The 27175-nt window shown below is 39.4% G+C and overlaps 1 protein-coding gene across 1 annotated transcript in view; it reads right to left on the minus strand.

Moving 5' to 3' along the window:
- The window catches only part of LOC149317694 (trafficking protein particle complex subunit 9), a 337712-nt gene that overhangs the window by 179384 nt on the left and 131153 nt on the right, over positions 1 to 27175 (minus strand). Inside the window, exon 21 of the mRNA XM_089518016.1 lies at positions 22327 to 22417. Coding sequence (XP_089374142.1) covers positions 22327 to 22417 — 91 coding nt within the window. The remainder of the gene's footprint in view (positions 1 to 22326; positions 22418 to 27175) is intronic.

A 27175-nucleotide genomic window follows, 5' to 3' on the forward strand; every position in this document is an offset into this window, starting at 1 on the left:
CTCCAAATGTGAAGCAGTGTCCCAGTATACTCCGCAGTTCCATTCACTGATCTTCTTTTTTTGGACCAGCATTTTTCAAGCACTTTTTGTTTTATTGATGCCCAGATCAAAACACATTCAAATGTACCAGTAATGTTAAGTTTTACCACAAATCTTTCAGATTTTAATAAAGTATCAGAACAAATATGATGCTCTGCTTTGAAAACTACAAAATAGGCTACACACACATCACAAGAGTACTTTACATAAACTAAAAAGACTCTTCAACAAGGTTCATTTCATTGAAGAACTATTCGTAACTTATTATCTATCTATATATAGGTTGGTTATGTAAAATCAATTTATTTTTAAAATTTCTTTAGGTTTTATGCTCATTATGTAATACAAATGTTGTAGTTGTGTGACCTCAAGTCATTTCCAACTTATGGTGACCCAAAGGTGAACCTATCACAGGGTTTTCTTGGCAAGTTTCTTCAGAGGGGGCTTGCTATTGCCATCCTCTGAGGCTGAGACTTGCCCAAGATCACCTAGTGGGGTTGCATGGCTGAACCGGGATTTGAACCCTGACTTCCAGAGTCATAATTTAATGCCCAAACCACTACACCATGCTGGCTCTCATAGTAAACATACACCTGGCAAATGTCTGAGCTGCTTCTGCTAAGGAGAATTTAGAAATACACTCTAGCACAAACGTACAGGTACAGATTAAAGCAGCAAAGGAAACAGTTTTGTTATATTGCCCATGGAATAGCTATCAAAGACCACAATAGACAAATAGCGAAATGTTAATTATTGTCTCGGCTACCATCAGAACCATACCAGTAGCTAGTAATTGCTTTGTAAAGCAATAAACAGCACCTCTGGGCTGAATTGCATTGTTTCCACTTGTTATCTATTCTACTCTTCTCTTGGGCTTCTGAGTACCTTTCAAGCAAATTTTTTTTAAAATCTAAATTTGTTTACTTTAAATCCATGCTATTTTTCTTCACCTTTACTATTTATCTATCTGTGAAATATTTACTATTTTGCCCTGATAACAATTCAGTGAACAGTCCTCAGTTTCATCTCATGCTGTACACCAAGACCTAGTCTCCTTCAACTATTACTTCAGTTTTATCTGCTGGAGGAGATTTGGCAGCTGAATAAGCTAAGTCTGAATTTAAAACAGCACTGAAAACAAGTCTCTTCCAGCACATTTATACAGACAATTTTAAATTGTGAATTTAGATGCTTAATTTTAAATGTGGACTGATGCCTGTAATGCAGCCACTCACTCACAAACCACAAGGTTTTGAGTTCAATACCAGCCAGGGACTCTGGGTCAGGTCAGGCTGGCATACTTGTATAGGTTGCTGAAATGATTTGTTGTTGTTCCATGCCTCAATTCGTAAGGAGAGGCAAGAAATATTATTGTTGTTGTTGTTATTATTATTATTATTCTGTTACAATTTTTACCTCCCAAACACATGTCATCTACCCATCAGTAGCTGTTCTTCTTCCTTCATGTGTGCCTTGGTGAGATGATTGCTCTGCTTTACAGAACCAACACTTCCATATGGCCCCCAACTCAGCTTATAATTGCTGTCTCCTTCATGATCATTGCTCACCTCTCTTCAGACTTCCTCCTTACTTTGTTCAAACATCTCCTATTTCCATCACTGACCACCAAAAAAAAAAAAAAAAGTCAGATGGAAGATAAAGATCCAGTGTGGTATAGTAGTTTATATGCTGGACTATGACATTAGGAAACCAGGGCTTGAATCTCCGTTTGGCCATGGAAACCTATTGGGTGACCTTGGGCAAATCACAAGATTCCATCCTCACAAGAATGTAAGGGCAACCCCCTCTGAACAAATTCTGCCAAGAAAAGCCCATAATAGAGTTGTCGTAAGTCAGAAGTGACTTGAAGGCATACCACCCCCATGACAACAACCTGAACCAGCACCTGCCATTAAAAATCTTGTGTAGCAGGTCTGGAAAAGACATGCTTCTGTATTTCGTGAAGATGGGCTATTCAATTATGCATGGGATCTTTGGAAATCTGAGTAGGTGCCACCACAAAATTGTTTTTCTAAGGGAATGGCTAGTCAGGAAATCACTGCTATGAGGACATAGCTAGTCACAAACGTTTGCCATGCAGACCTGCCTATTCACAAAGGATGAGTAACTTTTCCATGAAATTCAATACAAAATAATGGTCGGATCCATAATTGCTACACAGCAGAATAATATATACATTTCACAGAAGTAATATGGCGAAGATAACACATGAGGCTCAGGTCCTTAACTTGCCCAAGAAACTGGATACATGACAGAGACTGGCTTTGTATCCCCAAAGCCAAACCATATATTTATATCTATTACCACCTTTTTCATTTCACAGAATTGAGGATGTTAGAAAATCACTCCAAGTTCCCCTCCCCAAACCCAGGAAAACATATGCCATTAGCAGCTCAAGAAAAACAAAACATACACACAGAAAATTTTCTTGTTTTACTCCATTCATCCTGAAGTAACACCTAGAATAATCTAACTAGAATTATGTGGTATCATGAAATGACTGAGATTTTCAATTTTAATGTTAGAATACTGAGACTGTGAACTGACAGGTAAATGCTAAGTAGAAGAGATGTCATTTGGTCTTGATTGAAAAAATGGCACAGAGGACATGGAGAATGCAATAGAAAAATATTATGATATGCCTTGAAACCAGTCACTGCCAATCACTGTCAGATATATGCGGAAATCTTTTCACTGGTCATCATCATATCATTTTTGAAAATCAATGAAATCATTATATTCACTTCGAACCTAATTGCAACCTGGCCAATGTAATAAGAATAGACACCACTGACAGAAGTGAAAAATATGTATTTTACAGCAAGCGTAGACTTCCAGTCATTATAGGAGAGTAACAGATTTCATTTCAAATGGAAGCAATCTTGCAGCATTATAAAATGTGAGACAGCTTCCATCAGGCAGAACAGCAGGTGCATGTATTTTAAGGAATATCTGTAGTCCAAAGGAGTCCAAAAAGATCAGCAGTGACAGTGCTTCATTTCAAAGAAGAGGGGAGGGACCCACCAGCCATAACATATTACATTAATTAGAACCAAAGAAAAGTAGTGAGTTTGAATTTACATCTTACTGAACTCTTCCTTGTTTGGAGGGTGGGGTGGAGGTGAGAAAAGAAAAGGCTACTGCTGCTATGGCAGATGATCACTAGTCTTTGCTGATCAGAAATGGGCTATTTCTTGCTGCAACAGGTTAGATTTAATAAGTGTATAAGCAGTCAAGATTTATTTTTTAAAAAGTAATTTAAATTATCTTTAAAATGTATTTATATTAGCTTGGTGATACCATACTCTGCCTTGTACAGTTTGTGGAGGACTACTTGCCTAAAAAAGTTGAAAAAACTTAAATAGAAGTAAATAAATAAGAGGGAAAGAGTTCAGAAGAGCATGGATAGCTCTAGGCAAGTATTGTCAAAGAGACTGTTGATCTGTTAAAAAAAGGTGAGACCTGGTCAGAGGAGAGATAGACCATGTGCATATAACACTCAACTTCGCTGAAACAACTTAGAATTTCACCAGCCTTTCTAACCACAGTGTCACTCTCCTAATTCATGCTTAGACTGTGGTCGATTTAAAAAAACATCTCCTTTCCACAATTATTAATAATGCAGAATTGCTTTATATTATTGGCTTCCAGCAGACCTCCTGCCAAGATTGTTCCTTTTCAGAATTCTGCCCACCCATGCCATCCTGAAGAATATTCCATGGCATTACCATCTCCATTTCTCTTTTTCAACCATCATTTAACATTCCATAGCCATCTCAGATATTCAGTTCTTACTGGGATTTTTGAGATTTTCTGTCCTGAGATGCTTTCTAGTAAAAAAAAGTTTTTTACATAGATTCTGCAATTCATGGGGTCACACGCACACAGACTAAGATTGTAGAAACTTTCCTTCTCTTTCCCAGTGCTCCCATACTGGTTGTAGTACTACCAGAATTCATCATCTGGGTTTGGTTTTAGAAGCATGAATACTTCATGACCCTGTATAAGATGACATGTTTTACAGGATGGTATGCTGTCCATCCTGATACCAATACTGAAATGAAGAAATAAAATGTTAGGGTAGGTGTATGTTTGGTCTCTGTCTTGTTAAAATACATATGTTGAACAAATAAAGTGAACTCTTGAGTCCCAGCACCCACACAATGCACCATCTGCAAGCGACAGCCACTAGTTGTGTCTCATAAAAAAAAAAACACCTCCATACCTGTGCTGAGCTTAGCATCATTGCTGGCACTTCCACTGAAATGAAGGGGAACCCTTCCCATATGGTGGAATTGTGAGTTGCAGCTAACACTGTGAGCAAACATTTACAAAACAGAACTGTCCTGGAATCACCTCCACTCTTCAAGTATTGATTTGAAAGAACATATCGTATATACTCATCTATAAGTCTTGAAATTTTAGTCAAAAAATTGGCCCAAAAATCTGGGTCAACTTATCCACGGGTCAATGCAAGTTCTGTACTGTAACTCTTACAAAAAGATGAAAAGCAAGAATATAATCTGTCCTGGAAACACTGGCCTCGCTCTACTCTCTCATTCATCCATCCAGCCTTTAGTGTGAGCACCTGCTGGAATTTTGTAACTTTTTCGGCACTGTTTTTCTTTGCTTCTTTAGATTCTTCGTTACACATCCCTAAGTTTTACCCTCACCGTATTCATGGGTGATATTAAAATCTATACAGTTTTGGCCTCCAAACCTGTCCTTGACTTATACATGAGGTTGCCTTATAGTCAAATATATACAATAGGTCTTCATGGGAGAATAGCTATTATGATGATGAGGATGACAACAACGATAGTGATAAACAATTTATTAAAATTAATTGAGGTTAAAAATCATATAAAAACATTAGTTAGAATGTGTCAAGAAATTATTTTTCAAAAAATCTATACAGTTAATTACGTATAGTAGCATTCGTCCATACTTCTTTTCAATTGATGAGGGAATCTTGTTTAACATATTTAAGAGATACATTTCTGGTCTAAGTTGGAACTTTATATGAAATGTCGTTTCTATAAATCTATGTATTTGTGTCCAAAAAAATTTCATCATTGTACACTTCCACCAAACACGGATCCATGTTCCTATTGTTGATTGACATTTCCAACAGTTTTTTGACTTCAAATTATAGATCTTCGCCATTTTAGTAGGAGTCAAATACCATCTTTGTTCCATTTTGAAATAGTTTTCTTTCAGTGCTTGTGACTTAGTAAACTTTTTAGTTTTTGTTCTTGCATACTTCCTACTGTTAAGATCAATGATTTTTCCACAATCAGTTGCCAATTTAATCATTCCTTCTGATATTGGACTTTCCTCGTGTTCTAATTCTTGTAGTACTCTACAAATTGTTGCTGTTTGTTTGCTTCCTTTGTATGTCAGTGCTTTATCTAATTTTTCTTGTTCTTCATCGAAATCTTGCAATTTAAGATCCATTTTGAATCTCTCTTTTAACTGTATATACAGAAGCCGGTGCATTCTCAACTCGATTTGAGCGAGTTCTTCAATAGGTTTTATGCCATATTTATTCTGATCTGCTTTACATAAAGTATCTTTATATCTTAACCAGGTATTTAAAGATTTCCATCTTCCAAAAAAGGCTTCCTGGGGGGATATCCATAATGGAATTTTTCTATGCAACTTCTTTTTTAATTTAGTCCAGGTTCGTAGCAAGGATCTTTTAATTACATGATGTTTAAATTCTTTATGTACAGAAGCCTTGTCATACCAGAGATACACATGCCATCTGAACCTGTTATCATATCCTTCTATATTTAGCAATACTTCATTTTCTAGAGTGATCTATTCTGAAATCCAATTTAAAACATTAGCCTGGTAGTATAATTTTAGATCTTGAAATCTCATTCCTCCTTCTTCTTTCTGTTTAGTTAGTATATGTTCTTTTTATTTTATTTTAATTTTTTTAATTGTGATTGTATATTTACAAAAATAAAGATAAAAAATCTATAGAGTTAAAACCATTAAAAAGTCATTGAAAGACAATATTTAAAAATTCAACTAAACAGTACACCATAAAAGCCCATCACAATCAGTTCCCAAAAGTTTGATGGTACAGGAGAGTTTTCATTAAGTGGCAGAAGAAAAGTAAGGCGGGAGCCATACCAACCTCCCCAGGAAAAGAGTTTCAAAGTCTGAGAGCAACCAACAAGAAGGTCCTCTCCCTTGTTCCACCAAATACCCCTAAGAAGGGAATTTGACAGGGAGAAGGACCTCTCCTGAAGATCTTCCAGCTTGAATATGCTCATACAAGAAGATAGTCCTTCAAAACTGGCCTACTGGCCTGTTCCTCTGGCTGAGAGGCACAAAAGGCATTTCTCCTATATGCATAGTGAGAGCTCTTATACCATGTAATCATGGGACTGGAGGACTTGTTCGTGAAATAAACCAGAAGATTTCATTCTAGATTTTCTGAAATACTGAGGAGAAATTCTGGTTTGGTATACATGGCAGTATCAAATATATTGCAATATGCTACTTCCATTCAGAGGATTAGCAATAAATGTTGAAAAGCAGGTACTCATCATGATAGTGCCTGTAGACTCTATACCAAAGAGTTAAACCATCCATATAAATTCACTGATTCACAGCAATTAACCAGCTGTAGCAGTTTTTATTTCCACTAGAAGCAAGGCTTTTATAAAGCTAATAGAATGAGCCCTCCACATTCACTAAGGTTTCACAGGACCCCCGTGAAAGTGCAAAAACCACAAATAAAGAACTGCTATTTTTTTATGCTGAGAAACACCTCTCTAGGAATCTCTAGGTCCTCCAGTGCAACTCTGGGGTCAACATCCACCAGAAGCTGACAACAGAATCATGTTAGAGGTCCTACAAATGTCTAGAGAAGTGTTGTCTTTAGGACTGTCTAGGTCCTCAAGTGATTCAATGGTCAGCTTCCGGCATAGTAGCCCTGGAGGACCAAGAGAGAACATATATTTAAAATTATTGAAGTTTTCATTCCTACATCCATATTACACACATTAATTAATTAACACATATTACACATATATTAATTAATTAACCTAGAGAGAGACATTAATCAAATTCATGAACCATCATATCCACAAAAGTCAGGGCTGCAAAGGTGAGGGCAGACGGTAGATCTCAACTACCCATTCAACACCAAGCTGCAGCTACCATGAAATACTTTGTAACAGAGATCATTGACACTAAATATACTGTTGACAGACAATCTGTTTTCCTCCAGCTAGTGTGAGGATTGCAACTACAGTACACTGAGAGGGAACAGGAGCTCTGGGGGAATGATAGATGGCACCATCAGAGCTGCTAATCCAAAAGCCTTGGTTTTACTGCCCTGGTTTCAGTATATCGCTGCCTGTGTTGTTTAACTCCTTGGGAAATTACAGAAACAGATGTCTTTATTTTATCGGGGGGGCAGCCTTAAATGAGACCATGATAAATGACTGACTATTAATAAGATTACTTACCCAATTAGATCTGTGATTATTAGAGCATTATTGCTCCTTCTCCCTAGAAACAGTGCTGTGTCTATCAAGTAAATACAATCCTGAAGAAACATGACTTCAAATTCATTGCTGGTTATTAATATGAACAAAAAGATCTAAAGATCTGAAGTCAGTATACTAACAAGTGTGCAGAAATAATCATGAAACTACATTATGAATTACATTGTATAATCATAATCAACTGCACAAAATTTGATTTTTCTTAGCATGGCCATTGCTATAGGAAATAAACTTTTCATCTGTTCAGAAGACCATTTTCATTTACCTTATTGTTTATCTAATAATGAAAAATGTCAGGCATATTACTGCAAACCACATATGCATATGCCCAAATAAGCATGCATACATATATATAGTAATCACCATACTTTGCCAATCATTGCCAAAGATGATAAAGGAAATATCCGGGATCTAGATACATAGTGTAACACCTCTGGAACTGGGAGAATTTGCATTTCTGAGTCAATTCTCAGCCATTTTAACGCAATCACTGGGCTTCTGTAGCGAGTCTGCAGAAGAAGGCTGCCAAGTCACCACTCATATTCATATCACCTGTGTTTTCTTTCAAATCAAGGTGGGCCCAGTAAGGGCCAACTTTACTAAGGCGGGTTATAGACCGGCCATTTGGGGGGGTCTGCACCCGCCCCTTTCCCCAGAGTATCGGGGCCTCAGCGACTAGAACGTCAGCCGCTGAGGCCCCGATCCGCCGGTTTTCAGGCTGCGGGGAAGCAGCAAAACGCCGCTTCCCCGCAGCCTGAAATGGGGTGTCCCTGGGGCTTCAAGCCCCAAGGACACCCCGCGGCAGTGGGGAGGAGAAAGGGGCTGCTTGGTCCCTTTCTCTTTTAGTCCGCTGGGCGCAGCCGTCTGAAGGCTGTGTCCAGCGGACTAAACCAGGAAGGAGCTCCGAAACGGAGCTCCTTCCTGCTCCGTGTTCAGGGCACACTAAGCGCCCTGGTGCGGAGCAAGGACGTCACGTCCGCACCGCCCCGTCTAGAGGCGGCGCGGCCGTGACATCCTCATGGCGGCGGCCGTATGGAAGGGCCGCCGCCGTTTAGTGCGTGACGAGCACGCACTAGGGTTAGGGCGGTGCAGAAGCACCGCCCTTTTGTAACCCTAGTGCGTGCTCATCACGCACTAAAGTGCCAGTCTGTAACTGGCCAAAGTCTTCTCATAAATGAGTTGCAGCTTCTGTTTAATTTAGAAAAGTGGCACCATCCACTTTCCATAGTAACAATAAATTCACTGAAGTATAAACATTTACTAACAAATTTGATGGGACAAGCTTTCAACACCACTTTATCAACCAGTCTACAATTAAAATGATGTACTGTAATCATTAATATCACCAGCAATTTAAATATGTCAAAAATATCACACTACTCTTGAGAGCCAGCATGGTGTAGTGGTTTAAATGTTGTACTATGACTCTGGAGACTAGGATTCAAATCCCCACTTGGTGACCTTGGGCAAGTCACACTCTCTCAGTCTCAGAGGAAAGCAAAGGGAAACCCGCTCAGAACAAGTCTTGCCAAGAAATCCCCATGGCGGGTTATCTTTAGGGTTGCCATAAGTCAGAAATGAGTTGGAGGCACACAACAAAAATCTAGGAAAATAATATATCTTTTATTGTATACAACATTTACTAGTGAAATAGAAGACAAAGACGGAAGTTACTACTTTTGATTGAAAACTGCCTTCCTTTTCTCCCTGAATTCTATAAATGCAGGAAAGGGGCCCATTTACAGACAATTTGTCAGCAATGTTTCCAGCAGAAGCATCAACCAAATAGAAAATGAGTTTTTCTGGTATTTTATTTGACTTTCATAATGATAACTTGAAGTAAATAAAGGAAATGTTAAAATAAAAGGCAAATAAACATAAAAAGTACATTAATGTACTCATCCTTGTATTTGCTTAATTTTATGCATCCATGCATTATAATATAATGTATACTTAAAACATCCCTGTTGCATCTCACAAAACATTGTGAATGTATCAGCCCTGAGTGTATATGTTTCACTGGTTCAAGAAAACTGTATCTGCAAAAGGTTAATAGTGAAAATGCGAAATTGAAAATACACCATGGCTGGACTATGTGCTATGACTATGGAATTAGTTGGGCTTTGTCTGTGTTAATTTTCTGGGCCTATGGAAACAAAAGGAGACACATTCTAATCCATTTAAAATAACGTAAATCCAGAGGCATGTTAAGAAATGGGTGTCTTAATTTTTAGCAAAGTGCAGTGAAGCCTCCCAACTGTGCATTTCCCTGAATCTGAATGCAGTTTTCTATAACCCATAAATAATTAATAGCCCACACGTCTGTATTTTGACCTCACAGTGAAGATCTTTTAATTCTTTGCTGATCAAAGCGTATGCTAACATTTCTTCTATTGTCTGGTAATAATTGTTACTGTAGATGTTAAAAGAACAATGCACATTAAAAATCCTTGTTCCTGCTGATTGCTTTGGAACCATAAAAAATACAAAGTAAGCTTCTAAAGAAGATCCATCTCCCAGTTCTTTGACTAATGCATTACTGAATTATTAAAAGAAGAAAACCGACATTCAAGCAAAAGGAGAGAATGCACTGGAAGTTGTTGGAACTATCTTCACAATGGTATCTGGGGGGGAAATACTTTGGAAGGTTTGTATTTAGTATCATAATAACTGATTCTTCTCTTGGAGAATGAGAGTAAACGAATGATGTGTGGTAGCATGTGAAGTATCAGAACTTATTTTCATCCAAATGCTTGACCTTTCCCCTTCACTTCCAAATGCTGGGGCTAAAAATAACATTGCCACCCAGAGAGACCAGCTTTCCATGCTGCAGAAAGCACTGTGCTGTTTCTATAAATAGAAACTCTTAGATGCCAGTGAACTCACATTTTATGTTTGTTTGTTTTTTAAATGAAAGTAACTGGCAGCATGCAGCACGAAAAACGGATGGCCAGGCTGTCATACTCAATCACAAGTTTAACATCTCTCACACACAAACACGCACGCATGCACATGCACACACATACACATCTGTTTAATATCGCTTCTTGTTGTGTGTCTTCAAGTTGTTTCTGACTTATGGTGTCCCCAAGGCAAACCTTTCAGAGGTTTTTCTTGGCATGTTTCTTCAGAGGGGGTTTGACATTGTCATTCTCTGAAGCTGAGTGTATGACTTGCCCAAGGTTACCCAGTGGGTTTCCATGACTGAGCTGGGATTCAAACCCTGGTCTCTCAGTGTTCTAATCCGACTCAAACCATTACACCACCCTGGCCTTTTTCTTTTATTACTTAACACAATATAAATGTTTAATGTAGTATTTAAAAAAGGAACTATTTTGGACAATGGGGCTTGCCATCTGTGGATGCTCATATCCGCAGATAAGGTGAGATCCCACCGTACTTCTTTAACTGAAAATTGGCACCTGGAGCAGTAATAAAACAGCCAGGTCAAGTAATCCTTGCAGAAGGAAACATTTTAAATCTTCCAGAGACCACCTAAAAGATCCTTGCAAATGAGTTTTAAAATCTGATCAGCCTCCACTTTTCTTATGGTTTCCATTTAGAGGCCACATTTTCAGATCTCTCCTTAGTTGCTGAGAGAGCTTATCTGCATTCTCCTTTTCTCTCTGTGCTTCTGTTCACACAAACTCAGTAAGGGATTCTGGAGGTGGCTGCTTATTATTTGGCTTGCTGTAGGAAGGCACACACAGCAACAGTAGGACTGACTACAACCAGAATCCCATTATTCTCACCTCATGTACTTCAATGTTTGCTGCAGACATATTCCCACAAACTGAAGCAGAATGTCTGTATTTTGCCAGCTTTCTTTTACCATCCTCCCAGTATCAATGCTGCTGGGAAAAAACTTCCAGATAAACAGAGGACAAGGAGGAAAGGTGGGGACTGAGGCATGAGAACACTTTACAAAAAGGAGCTTCTTTGTCAGAGGCTTTGTTAACTGAGGTATGTCCGTACATTCCTACCAGCTTTCCTGTTTTCATTCAAAAGAAATTATTCATCTTAAGAAAGTGTTGAACAGAAAATCTATCCCTGTTACTTCCACAATTTTTAAACAATTTGTCCCTCTTGTTAGAATCTATGTCATGTGTTAGATCTGCAACACAAGATTGCAACATACTCTGGGCTACATCTTGTTATTATGGCTTGCCTGAATTACGTGTTGTTTTCCAAATGAACTTTTTGTGCTAGAACAAGGTAGTGTAACAGTGAAGAGACTGAAGCAATCTCTCACAAATAAACTTAATCATATTTCTGAATTGTCTCATTTTTATTCTTTGCCCTGTATCATCCCAGTCCATTTTTCATCCTAAAGTAATGTCTGCTGTCTGTGCCAAGAAGTATGAGTACTAACAAATCCATGCAACTGTAAATCCACTTTAAAACTTCTCACAGAGAAACTAATATGGGAATAAACATTCAAAGAATCAAACCCTAGCTTTTTCGAATAGGTCTGTACCACCAATAGTGTACCATCTCTATCCATTCCTAGAGATGTCAAATTTGGCCATAGTGACATGTGCCTTAATTGAATCCTATTGGGATCATTGTAACACACTCGGGGGTGGGGGGTGGTTTGGAAATTACAGTAGGCTGTCTATACACATGGATTCCTTATCCACAGATTCAATCATCCACAGCTTGAAAATATTAAAATATACACTGGTGCCTCGGGTTACGAAATTAATTCGTTCCGCCATTCCTTTCGTAACCCGAAAATTTCGTAACCCGAAAGCACTGGAAAGCCTATAGCTGCACTTTGCAGCATTTGAATTTCGCGCCGAAATGAATTTCGTAATCCGAAAAATATTTCGTAACCCGAAACAGTTTTTGCCAATCCAACTTTTTCGTATCCCGGAAATTTCGTAACCCGATCATTTCGTATCCCGAGGCACCAGTGTACATATAAATTGCCAAGAGCAAACCTTGATTTTGCCATTTTATATAAGGGACACCGCTTTAATATGTCATCATATATAATGAGACTTGAACATCTACAGATTTTGGTATATATGGGGGAGGGGGGGTCCTGGAAGCGAACCCCAGCAGATATCATGGGTCCACTGTATTTGGAAATTTCAAATAGTCTGCTGCCTGGCCACAAAATGTTGTGGCCAGGCAGCAGACTAAGGCTGGATAAAAAGAACATATAACCCACCTATTATAAGAACTTCACTAGCTATCAGTATGCTCATCCCTCCACATTTGCAGCTTTGACTTCTGGGGATCTGATTATTCACAGATTTTATTAATATGTTCTCTCTAGGAATATTGAGGGCCTCCAGCTCAACCCTATGGTCAAATTTAACCAAAGTCGCACTGAAGAACCTAGAGTTTCCGAGACAGAACACTCCACAAGGTGTTTGCAGATCCTCCGTTCTATGGTCAATGTTTGGTAGATGTTGACCACAGCGTTGCATTGGAGGACCTAAAGATTCCTAGAGAAGTGTTCTCTCAGGTAAAAACATAGTGTTTTTGTTATTTGCATTTTTTTCTACATTCACAGGGATCCTGTACCCCTAACCCCAACAAATGTGGAGGGACAAGTGTACATTTCCAGCTACTTCTAACTAGTAAAACCCATAGAACATGAAAACACCCTGTCTCATTATATGAGCATTCCCTAGTGTTGAGATCCTCAGGTGAAGGCTTTTTATCTCAGTCCTGCCACTGGCACAGGGATATTTGGTGAAGAAATATGACAGGTCCTTCTTGGTGGATGTTCTGAGGCTGTAGAAGGCTAAACCAGACCCTTCTCTATTCTCCTTTGACCACTAGGCAAAAATCTTTTCATTCAGAAAGGTTCTTGGCTACAGAAGAGACCTTTAAAAGGAGATGCTATACACATGCCCTCACTGTTATATTTTTAAAACTTTTCAATGTATTAAATTAATGCTGCTTTTTAAAAGATGGCCTATTTAATTTCTTGTTTTTCCCTAGTATGGTTGGCCATATTTTGTTTGGAAGTATGCTATGAACTGTCTTGGTCCCACACTGGGAGAAAGACAGGATATTAATTAAACAATTTCATTTTAAAAACTAGTGCCTTTCAGTATCAAGCAGGAAGCATGATTTCTGAACCTCCCAATAAGAACCATCCAGACATGAGAAAGTTTTCATTTCCCAAACACTTCTCTCTTTGGCCAGTCAATCTTCAAGGACATTTTGCACTATAACTAGTCAATCAGATACAGTGTGGAACCACAGTTTGGCTTAAATATATTTTGCAAATGACCTTTATGCTACTCAGATCCTGGTAATAATAATAATAATAATAATAATAATAATAATAATAATAATAAGAAGAAGAAGAAGAAGAAGAAGAAGAAGAAGAAGTTCATTTATATCCCGCTTTTCCAACTTTGATCAAAGCGGCAAACAGATTCAGGTAAAAATATATCAAGATAAAAACAGTTAAAACAGTATTAAAAAACAGTCACAATAGCAGAACAACAACAGGGCCAGCTGAGTGGGGAAATCCATAACATTACAGGTCGTCAACAGGAGGGGTAAAACATAAAATAACATCTCATGGGGGGAAGGCTTGAGAGAAGAAAAAGGTCTTAAGATTCTTCATGAAAATATCTAAAGATGTGGTGGAGCAGAGCTCGTCCGGGAGATTATTCCATAATCTTGGGGCTGAGATAGAAAAGGCCCGTTGCGAGGTCCTCACATAGCGTGCAGTTGGGACCTCCAGCAGATTCTTCCCTGCCGACCTGAGTGTGCGAGGCGGATTATATGGGGAGAGGCGGTCCTCCAAGTACCCTGGGCCCAAACCATTTAGGGCTTTATAGGTCATAACCAATACCTTGTATTGAGCCCGGAAGCAAATAGGCAGCCAATGGAGATCTTTCAAGATAGGTGTAATATGGTCTGACCTGGAGCATCCAGCGACCAGTCTCGCTGCCATATTTTGCACTAACTGTAGCTTCCGGGTTTGGTACAAGGGTTGCCCCATGCAGAGCGCATTACAGAAATCCAATTGAGAGGTTACCAGAGCATGTACTACAGTTTCAAGGTCCTTCCGGTCCAGGTAGGGGCACAGCTGGTGTATCAGCCGAAGCTGATAACAAGCGCTCTTGACCGCCGCATCCACCTGAGATGACAGCTGGAGCGACGAGTCCAGGAGCACTCCCAAAATGCGAACCGAGTCCTTCAAGGGGAGCGTGACCCCGTTCAGGACAGGATGGCAAATCTCACCACCCGGACCCGGGGAACCTATCACCAGTACCTCCGGTTTCATTGAATGTTAAATAGCATGGGGGACAGAATGGCTCCTTGAGGGACACCAGATGTAAGTGCCCTCTTATCGGAGCACACGTCCCCCAGCTGCACCATCTGGAATCTACCCGAGAGGTAGGAACGGAACCACTGGAGCGCAGTGCCCCCGATACCTAACTTCCTCAGGTGTTCCAGAAGGATACCATGGTCAATGGTATCGAAAGCCGCTGAGATGTCCAAAAGCACTAACAGGGACACGCTTCCCCTGTCCATGCCCAGACAGAGATCATTGACTAAGGCGACCATGGCAGTCTCAACTCCATAGCCCACCCGGAAGCCAGTTTGAAATGGGTCTAGAAAATCCGTTTCATCCAAAATCGATTGAAGCTGGAAAGCGACCACTCTCTCAATCACCTTCCCTAAAAAAGGCAGCAGCGATATAGGCCGATAGTTGTTATGAATCAGGGGGGTCTAAGGAGGTTTTTTTTAGCAGAGGTTTTACAACTGCTAATTTCAATTTAGATGTAAACTGTCCCTCCCTTAGAGATGTATTAATTATGTGGTGCAGCATAGTTAGCACCGCATCCCCCCCCCCCCGAGCTGCCAGCCATGATGGACAGGGATCGAGAGAACACATCGTCTTCCTAACACCTCGAAGGATCTTGTCCACTTCCTCGGTACTAACAAACTCAAAGTGATCCAGTTTAACAGGGTCCACAGAAGCTCAATGGTATCTATTCAAGGTAGATGCTCAATGGTATCTATTCAAGACGTTTTGAGAAACTGCATCTGAACTGTCCTTTTATCCTTTCTCTTTCTTACCAAGTAGGGGGAAATGGGGAAAAATCAACACTTCAAAAATAGTTGCACCGAGCAATATAACATTTGCAATTATATATATATATGAATTCTCCAATGCAAACTCTACTATCATATAGTAGTAAACTAAACTAATTTTCTCCTTTTCCTTGCCCTTGACATGTGTATTTTATTGTTTTCCTGTTCCTGTTTTTTGTAGTAATGTTTTTAACTGTTATATTGAATTTTTATCCTGTATTGAAATGTTTTAAAAATTTGTAAGCCGCCCTGATCATATCTATGGAAGGGTGGGGTAGAAATAAAATTTATTATTATTATTATTATATTGACATCTAGATACATGCCAGCTCTCCAGTGTGTATCTGTAAGCTCACAGCAAGATTCAAAACAATAGGTAGTTAGCACACACTGAAGAATCTGATTAGCATTCTCTGCCATTTCAGTGATACAGAAAAACTGCTGAAATAATTATGTCTCTGAACTTTTGAAGTATTTTCCACAGGTAGAATTTGAAATAGTGCATAAAATTAACCTAACCTGCCATTTTACAAGCAAATTGTTCCTCTGAGAGAACAGGCCGGCACAGAAACAACTCATGTTACTTAATTAAGAGCATTGTGAAAGTTATTTATACATTCTCAGCATTATTTGAGCAAAGCATTACTCCCACTTGAACAAAAAAGTATAATTTTAAAAGCAATAAGATGTAAAGTCACTCCAATAAAGGTATACCTCAATTAACAAAGTAGACGTATTCCTAAGCATTACTTCTTTAAGAGAAAATTTGGTGCCGGAGGCAGAAATAACAGAAAGAATAAGGATGTGTTTCAGCAAAATTTTTATCCAAAACTAATAACACAGGCTTGCGATTAAAAAACTTTTTCAATATTGTAGATATTTCTAATGTATTTTAGGATATTGAATTTAAAAACACACACACACACAATTAAAATGTACCTTACACTGTTGTCTCACAAATTTAATATTTTTATCAGTACAGAACACTTCTGGTCCCATGCATTTTGGATAAGAAGTACTCAACCTGTGTGACAAAAAACCTTTTCCTTCTTGGTTTTCCCTTCTCACAGGCAGTTTTACAATCAGAATTAGGCAATCATATTGTATTTTATATTAGACAAAATGCTGAGAAGCAGTGGACAAAACAGATTAAGAGACTCAAGGTTTGATAAATATATTTCAATTACTCAGGAACTAATTGACAGGTAGGAAGAAAATGAAGTGTGAAAATAGTCTCCTAAAGCAGTGGCTTCATTTTTTTTCTATTAGATTTTTTAAACCTGCAACTTCATGGCTTGTTTTGTGATTTTTAATTTGACAGTCCTATTCCATGGTTCTCTTCCAGTGCTATTCTGTTTTATAAATAATGTGAAATAGTTGTTCAACACAGAAAACTCACACTGTTTTGCTCACACTGGTGATTAGCTGGAACTCAGCTCAGAACATTTTGTGTGCAAAGCATGAGCTTTAATGCTGATTTCTAGTTTTCATTTCAGGTAACTTGCCAAGGATTTGAGTGAAATTGATAGTTGGGTAGGAGTATGATGATTTTGACTCAACCTATTTTTATATATAGTCTTTAAATTTAAATGAGCTTCCTTGAGCCTTAGAGAGGAAATGTCTACATTTATTAAATAAACTGATAATCCTAGGCCTACCCAGCCGTAGGCTCCTGGGGTATGTATGCCCTTTTGAATTTCTTCTCTCATATTTGTACATATCTTTCTCCTTATTAGATAACCAGGCATTGACTATCCTAGTGTTTGTTATACTTGCAGTTCTGCTATAAATCTGTTAAACTTTTTACAATGGCCAGTGTCCAAAGAACTACTTTAAGCGTGCTCAATGAACCCCTTCATACTTGGAGCAATGACACTCCTATCATGTCATGTGCTGCATCTGAAGTTTCTTTAAGTATCAAAAGCTTTGCCATTAAGACTGTGGGGAAGGATGGGGTTGGAGAAATGCAAACACAAAGCCCCCTAGATTTACAGAATTACTTATGTACTTCTTTAGATTTTTGTGGAGCCTGTTTGTTTGTTTGTTTGTTTGCTTGCTTGCTTGTTTATTGATTGGTTAGTTGGTTGGTTGAATTTATATCTCATCTTTCTCCCAAAATAGGATTCAAGGCAGTTAAGCTTGGCAGGGTAGAAGTTGTTGTCTGGCTATGTTATGTCTACCTCTTTGAACAGGACCAGTACTGGAGGGTAAAGTTCATCTTTCTTTGATGAGAACTATTAAAAAATTGAGGAGACTATTAAAAAATTGAAATATTGCTCTTGACATACAAAGACATTAATTTTCCTAGAGGTGTTTCATTGAGAAAGGACACATGTATTTGGAACAGGCACCTCTTGGCAGCTCTGCTATACATGGAGGTCTTGTATCTGTGTATGCCAGTCCCCTCCTAGAGCTGGTTTGTTAATCTTAAACAGAAGAAGTTAAATTGAGGTCTAGGTTGGGATAAGACCATTGAAGAACAAATATTTGACTGTTTTACAGTCAAAATTGGCCACTCCACTGTTCTACTGCACAATTGCATTCTTCTCTCCTCTCTTCCCTCTCCCCCTAGAAAAAGACTATTTATTCTTCTAGTATAAAGCATAACCAAGTGTATTTGATTATGATATATTATGTAATCAATTGGCCATGTGATAATCTAGCAAAATGTAATCATGTAACAAAATTCTTTTTGTCTGATCGATTCTTATCTTCTCTGTTTGTGGCAGGAATTATAATTTTAAAAAAATATTTTTATTAATGTTAAAAGTTTTCTATTTTCTTCTCCACACTATCCCTAAGCCACATATTTTCCAGGGATCATGAACTCAACTTCTGCCCAAAAACCTTTTGCTATGTGAGCCCAAATATATATATATTCTTGTTTCCCCCAAGGCAGAATGTTTATTTTGCTTATCTTTTAGAACAGCTTGTTTCTATATACTATATTGAGTTTCATATATTTTCCTGATTTTGCCCTGCTTTGTTCATATTCCATATTTACAAATTGTATTTTCATTTCTGTACCTTTGTAACAGAACAAGAATTACAAACCTACACTAAGCCATTACTAGCATCGACATCAACAAAAGGTTTCCTATTATCAGAATAAGTTGATATACTTTCTGACCTTGGGTTCTCAGACTCTGTTCTCGACTGGTTTAAATCTTATTTGTTCTGGCAGATCTTTTGCAGTGGTTGCAGGCGGTCAGAATTCATCTCCTGTTCCCTTATCTGTTGGAGTTCCCCAGGGCTCTGTTCTGGGTCCCCTTCTGTTTTCTCTCTACACACTGTCCTTAGGAAAACTCATTAGCTCTTTTGGTTTTTCCTACCATCTGTATGCCGATGACACCCAGTTGTATCTTTCCACCCTGACCTTTCTCCAAGGCTTGAACAGCAAGTTTCGTCTTGCCTCACAGCTGTCTCGCAGTGGATGCACCATCGGCGTTTGAAGCTCAACGTGTCCAAGACGGAGCTTCTTGTCTTTCCTCCTAAGTCCACCCTTCAACATTCCTTTTCTGTCTCTGTGGACAACATTTCTATTCAACCAGTCCAGCAAGCCCGCAGTCTTGGTTTTATCTTTGATTCTTCTCTGTCGTGTATCCCTCAGATCCAGACCACAGCCAAGGCTTGTAGATTCTTTTTGTACAATATTGCTAAAATCCGACCTTATCTTTCCGCCTCTACTGCCAAGATCCTGGTCCATGCCCTAGTGATCTCACGACTTGATTACTGTAACGTCCTCCTGACTGGGCTTCCTCCTTCTCACCGCCGTCCTTTAATCTCTGTCCAGCATTCAGCTGCACACATTATCACATCCGCCCACCGCTCTGACCACATCTCTCCTGTCTTGGCATCCCTTCACTGGCTACCACTCCCTTTCCGTATTCAGTACAAGCTCCTGCTGTCGACGTTTAAAGCCCTCCATGGGCTGGCCCCTCCTTACTTATCAGACCTTATTTCTCCTCACCTTCCCACTAGTGCCCTCCGTTCTGGTCGTCAAGGTGTGCTGTCCCAGCCCAGGATTTCCTCTGCCCCATCCCGAATTCGCCCCTTTTCACTTGCTGCGCCTCACTCCTGGAACCTTCTTCCCCTGCGAGCAAGAGCCATCACTTCTTTAACCAGCTTCAAAACAGAGTTGAAGACCATCGTGTTCAGAGAAGCGTTCCCAGGCATTGCATAATTGTCACTTGCTATTTAATGTTCTTTTGTTGCCTGTTTTATTGAATCATTTCCTGTATTGCTATGTATTTTATATGTATTATCCTACCAGAGAGGCAGGCTAACTCCAACAGGCCTCCCTGGAAGAAGTTTACCCATTCATAAAGAAGCCAAGTCCTCCCTCCAGTCCATCTGCCTTGGTCCAGGCCTTGGAGGTAGAGAAGAACTGCTGGCCCTCATCCCCTTCCTCGCCACCACTCCCTTCTCCTTTTGTGTCATGTCTTTTTAGATTGTAAGCCTGAGGGCAGGGAACCGCCTAATTAAAAGATTGTATGTACAGCGCTGTTTAAATTTACAGTGCTTTATAAATAAAGGTTAATAATAATAATAAGTACTACTAAGTTACTACTAAGTATTATTCCAAATGCACCCCAAACCAAATTTTCCAGACCCAAAGCTAAAATTAATTTTTTTAAAAGAATCAATAATGGAGATGGAGGAGGAGGAGGAGAGAATGACAACTAAATCAACACCCCTACCGTCCTTCCAACCTGTAGTTTTCTATGTGGCCTTAAAAATAGACCCTGAAGGCACACAGAAAATTTCAACACAGAAAAGAGACTATTCTCCTCTCCTTTCCGTTGAAAGAAGGTCTGTAGAACAGTAATTCATTTGAATATGCCTCTCTTCGAACACTTCCTTTTAAGAACCCAAGGTCCAAGCATAATTCTGTAGCAACTCTACTAGAAATTAGGCAACTGTTTGCTGAGTCCATCAAACTAATGGAACCTGATGCCATCAAAGCCATTCTTATATTATACAAACACACTTTAAATCAACTCACAAATGTGAAATTACGTTACCCTTTTTCAACTGCACATTATTTCTTGCACATTTTAACAGGTGGCTATTTTAAAAGTGAGAATTCATTATTCCTTTTTATTATTTTTAATACATCTATTTCTTCTAAACCTCCATCTTTTCTGTTTCATTTCTTTATTAAACATATATCTTCAATAAAGCACTGCTGTTCTTCCCTGTTTAAAAAAAATGAATTGCACAGAATCCTAGCCTTCCACCAGATGCTCAAACATTTATATCATGAATTTATAAGAAGGCAACAGATAGAAAAATCCCTGAACTCTTTGCAGGTTGGTTGAAAGATCTGATGGAGGGGACCTGACTGCTCATCCCCTAGCATGAAACAAAAATCTCACAAAGAATTTTGGAATTCAGAATAAAATTGTGGTATTCCACAAACTATACAAATGTTAAAGTTCATGCAGTGGGAAAATTAATCCTATGATGCAGAAATCACATTTAATAATTTCACAATACTTTGAACCAAATTCTTTAGTTCAGAGATTGCAAGGGCAACCAACAATAATTAAAATTATAATTAATTAAAATTAGTAACAACATTACTAAAAAGTACAGGAGAATTAAGACGACCACACCTTCTTGACCCTTCTTCATCACACACTCCCATCAGAGCAATTTTGTTCAGTCTGGAACTGGAACAACTTTGAATCAGAAAAGCAACTTCATCCAAGAATGATGAATTGCACTGCAATCACCTACCTGTATGTCTTGTCCTTGATGGGTTTATGTATGACCAATGAATGATGCAGCAAGCATCAAACATTCCTATGCATTCAGGTTAAACAATTGCTTTACTGTTTAGTTAGTTTGAAGGAACAAGAGAAAGGTATTGCATAATATTCTCTCCATCAAGCAGGGCAGATGTTGTCAAACTGCAATTCCTATAATCCCACAGGTTGTCCACTAAACCATAGAATGTATTTTGTGTGTGTGTCAAATCCCCTTCTTCAACCTTTATCCACTCTATCTGAAATGGAGGGAAATCAGCCAACCCAACCTCCCTCTTCCTCTTAGTTCAAAGTCATAATCTGTAGTGGCTGCTTTTCTTACATACTTAAGTACTTGCACACATGCAAACTCTCTTACATTATATATAAAAACAGCTTGGAAGAGCACTAAATATGCAGTTTGGCACGATTTTGCTTTTTGCACCTATTTTCCACACTCTGTCACATTAAATGTGTCTAATATCAATATGCCCCCCATTCAATTCACTGCTAACACTTTGGACTAATTTCTATAAAACAAAACACTACAACATGCAAGAATTATGAGTTTCAAAAAATAACTGGTTGTAATTTTGAACATCAAAATCGTATTCCACTGGGCCAGACAGCAAGGCTATGAACAGTAATAGTTTGTTTTGATTAAAAGAAATCTCTACTCTAGATTATTTTCCAAAGCCAACTAAACTAAATATAGGGGGAAAGGTTTCATGCTAAGCCATTCCACTTCAGTGATCTTTTAACAAATGATCAGAAATGAAAGCTGTAAACAGCATTGTGCATCGGTCAACATTTCAAGAGGTTACTAAATTATTTTGCAGAGTATGCCTGGAAAAAGCATTGTATCAGAAAGCAACTTTTATATAATCATCAAACTTTTCCACATTACTCACCCCACTGGAGAGGTGCCAACTGCAGGTGCTCTAGGACTAGCTGATTGAGAACGCCTTCTACACTGGCTTCACCTTCACGCTTCAAAGAGGGGTAAATGATAGTTAAGGAACATTTGAGTGGAATGTAGCTTATGTAAGAAAAGCATGCATAAATATAACCTTGAAGGCTAAAATTCATGGAACAGAGTTTTAGGCAACCAACAAAAAATTAAGTAAAATAATGACCATCTATGATTGCTCAGAAGAGAGAGAAAACTGGGAACCCATAAGATGCTACTTCTAAACATGACAAACGGGAACAAGCCTATTTGCTACATCAAGTGGTAGAGATACCATATGAAACTGCTTTATACTTCATGAGACCATAAGCTCATCTTGACAAGCATTAAATACAGTCCTTGGAGCAGCTTTCAAGGTCTCAGAAACAGCTTTGCCAATCTTGCTACCCAAGATAGATATCTTATTAAGAAATGACAACAATTTAATCGGGGAACTTCTACAATCAAAGCACACTCTGATCCTTCAAGAAATACCTCTTACTTAAGTTTTCAGGTCCAAACACCCTGTTTCTTTTTAAACTATTTTCTGTTTCAGTAACTACGTTGTTGTCAAAGCTGTAAAAGAAATAATTTTATTTACAGATAGTATGTGTATCTTTCAGATTTGGAAAATATTACAAGTTATGATAGAAGCCTAAAAACCCTAAAGACACCATATCTTCGGCCTGGGAGGGAGTGAATAGGCTGGCCCAGCTCCACCAGGGCTAGCCTGAAGAAGAAGAGCCCTCCCTCTAGTCCACCTGCCTTGGTCCAGGCCTCAGAGGGAGAGAAGAACCACTGGACTTCATCCCCTTTCCCTCCACCATTCCCTTCTCCTTTTGTGTCGTGTCTTTTAGATTGTAAGCCTGAGGGCAGGGAACCGTCTTATTAAAAATAATAATTGTAAGCCGCTCTGAGAGCCATTAGGGCTGAAGGGCAGGGTATAAATAATGTAAGTAAATAAATAAATAAATAAATAAATAAATAAATAATATCCCATCTTACCCTGGAAGCTAAGCAGAGTCAGATAGGAGACCACCAATGCATACCAGGCTTTATTTCAAAGAAAGGAAAACTACCTCAGAGGATTCCTTGCCTAAGGAAACCTTATGAAATTTATGAAGTCATCATACATTGACAGTAAACTTGAAGGCACACACATGATAGGTGTGCATATGGTCACCACCTTTAAGGATGCTGAAGAAAGCTGATGTAATAAGTTGGGCATACAGTCCAATGCAGAAAGGATGGCATTTGTATCTATCATACTATATCAACATAACATCTGATTGGTGACATCACATATACAACGCTGCACCATACAGAACCCTACATGGAGTCTTATAACCCTAATTGCTTTCACTTTGCTATGTAGTTTGACCTCAGGCATTTTGCTGTAAAGATATTTTTTTCTGTCCCACTTGCCATTTCCCATGTGAATAAACAAAGGTGAATGAATGCACCTCAGTGCTACTTCAGCATAAATAAATTAGCTTATTTTCATAAACAGAAATTATACTAATGGAAAACTGCTTAAAATGATTAATGAATACCTTTGTCATAAATCTTCCCTCTCATCTGCAGTTTGATCATTTGAAAGACTGATTATCATAGCATTTTCATCCTGTTAAACACCTTTATGGGTGGTTTCATATCCTCCTCACCCTCTCCAGTTTTGACATCATTGCTCACTCATATTTCAGATGCTCCCCCTAAACTTGCCTTTCTAGGTTTTCCCATTGCCATCCTATTCTTAAGTTGGTTACATTTTAAAGTTTCCAGAACAACTTTCAGGTGAGATGAATCAGCAGTACTCTGTCATGCTATTGATGATAGTGCTTGTGATATTCTGGAAATGCTTTATTTTCTTGTTTCTACACCCCATCAATATCACTTAAAACTTAATCTTTGAAATATCATCTTTCCCTCTTTAAAGGCTCAGGTTTACAATATATTATAACCATTTCAATTACCAATTTCCTTTTAGATTAATATTACATTAAATCATAAACACATTAATAGTAGGACTTGAAACTAGTTTACAACCTGGTGCTACTTAGTAAAATAATATTGGTGAGAAAACACACTTTGCAAGTAGTTTTACAATCTTCCTCTTCACTGTTCCACGGCTTTTAATTTCACTTGTAAAGAGTTCTCTTCACAGAACTGGTTGAACAGGGGAAAGACTTACCAGTTTCATACAGCACATTCTAGCCCTCTGAGTCCATGGCTGAGTATTCTTCTTAAAACTACAGGAATGGCAACAGGAGAAAAGGAGCTAGGCAAAGTATCATCTGCTGGAAGAGTTCACCAACTGCAGCAATGCCACTGCAAGAAGATGGCCACCATCACTTTCCAGAGACTTCACCAGACCCTAATGACTTGTTTAGATGTAGTCCTTCTTGAGAGAAGGACACTGTGGGCATGGTGACCTACAGATCATCTATACGGCAGCAACATAGACAACTTGATCCCAATGCCTCACTCTGAAGACTCCCCAGCCAGAATCATGAAGGGAGGAGTAACAGTGTCTCCTCAAGTGACCAATCACTTTGTACTGAAGGTAGTAGAAAGTATGTTTGTCAAGTGTAGGTTGTCCAGGATGTGCAAAGGAAAAGGCAGGGTTTTTTTTCTTTGAAGTGTGCTTTGTTCCCATCCTTAGCTGCCACCTTTACATTAATTGTCACAATATTTGTATTGTCTACCTTTGTAGTTATTCGCACTGTAAAAGCTTTGGCCAAAACTGCAAGACCTCAGATTTCCACATTTCCACAAAAAGGCTTAGAATTTTCCTCATTTTCCTTTCTTTGTTAAAAACAGATACTTCAACATCCCTTGGTGCAACCTCCCTCAATGTTGTTTAGATCTTGAAAGGGAAAGGACACAGACCTGGCAGCAACACCATTTGGTTTTGTTTTAAATTACATACTAATAAACTTCTATGTAACCAGGTCTGAGAGATATAGAAACCAATATTTTATTTTTAGGTAGCCCAATCTCTCCCAAATGAATAGGCATCAGGTCACACGAGTTCAAAACCTGGGACACTGAATGGGAGTTATCAGATGCATGCTATTTACAGCCATTTGTCTCAGCCAGATCAGAAGTAGATACGCCAAAAGCAATTAATATTGTTTTCTCCATATTATTTCAGTTCATTTTCCTCTTTTAACATCTGACTATAAGTGTTTCCCATTTCTAAAGGCCCAAGAATCATCTTGCTTGCCAAAACTGATCTTCAAGCTGCCAAACTGCTCCAAAAATAGCTACTTATTTTGAATAATGTACTAAATATTTAGAAAATATTAATAAAAGCACAGGCTGAAAAAATATTAGCCAGTCTAAAAATTGCATACCATCTGCTCAAATACTGAATAGCAGCAGCAAGATTCTGCTGTGTAGACAACAGCAGATGCCATCAGCACATGCTTGATTAAAAACACAAAAAGCCTCCCTATGCCAAGCTATCAAGAATCACTATATTACACTATTTCAATAAAGACTACAGTAATATCTTTTTTTATTTAAAACCTAGCAGATCATTTCCATGCATGAGGAGCACTTCTCTATCCACGCCACACCAGAAAGCAACAAGTTTGATAGAAGCACTTGCTTAGCAACTTTCACCAAACTGGCACCTTCAGATGTGTGATTACAACTTCCACCATCCACCACATGATGATGCGATAATAATATTTATTGGTTTTTAGAGTAAATAATCGAGGATAATTGAAAACCCCTATACTCTATACCAGGGGTAGGCAACCTATGGCCTGCGGGCCGGATGCGGCCCGGCAAGGCCTTGGGACCGGCCCCAGGCTGGTCCTGCCACCGATTGCCACCGGGGCCTTTGGCCAGACCCTCACCTGCCCAGCTCCACAGCAGCTCTCCCTTTCCAAGGAGTGCAAGCAGGAGGAGGAAGGGAGGAGGAGAAGAAGAAGAAGAGAAGAAGAAGAAGAAGAAAGAGGAGAAGGTGGTTGAAGGGGAGGAGAGAGAAAAGAGGAGGAGGAGGTGGAAGTGCTGCCATTGCCTTCTCCTCTGCTCCTCCCTCCGTCTCCTGCTTCCTCCTCCTCCTCCTCCTCCTCCTCCTCCTCCTCCTCCTGCCGCAGCGCCCAGGTAATCTCTCTGCTTTTCCTCCTAAGCCCCCCACCTTTTATCTTTCTTTGCAGCAAGGGAAACCTCTGGGGCTGGCAGGCTTGGCCTCCTCCAGGGCCGGAAGGAAGGGGAAGGGGCTGCTGGGGCTGTGTGTGTGTGCTCCCCTTCCCCTTGGCCATGGCCCCCTGCTGCCCGCTTCTCCCTTGGCTGCCTGGGCCCTGGAGACCCCTGCAGTGTCACGTCTCCTCCGCAGAGTGGGAAGCGGGGCAGGATGGGGAGGAGGAGGAGGAGGAGAAAGGGGATGATGGGGATGGCAATGGAGGAGGACCTGGACTGAGGGAGAGAGCTCTGGCCAGGCCTGTGCCTTTTGCATTCAGCCCTAGGTCAGGCAGGCAGACATTGTGAGCAAGGGGAAGGTTGGCTGTAGTTGTGGGCCCACATCCTAGGCATTTGGGGGGCAAGGAGTGTGTGACTGTGACTGTGAGGGAGCCCTGGGGGATACATGCTTTATTATTATTATTATTAACCTTTATTTATAAAGCGCTGTAAATTTACACCCCCTCTCCTGGTTGTTGTTGGGTGCCTGGAAGTCATTTTTTATTTACAGCCACTGTCATGGGGTTTTCTTGTCAAGATTTGTCCAGAGGAGGTTTGCCGCAGCCATCCTCTGAGGCTGAGAGTGTGGGACTTGCTCAAAGTCACCCGGGGGGGGGGGG

The sequence above is a fragment of the Sceloporus occidentalis genome, unplaced genomic scaffold (assembly GCF_023333645.1).
Source record: "Sceloporus occidentalis isolate IW3139 unplaced genomic scaffold, rSceOcc1.0.p SCAF_3, whole genome shotgun sequence".
Taxonomy (NCBI): domain Eukaryota; kingdom Metazoa; phylum Chordata; class Lepidosauria; order Squamata; family Phrynosomatidae; genus Sceloporus; species Sceloporus occidentalis.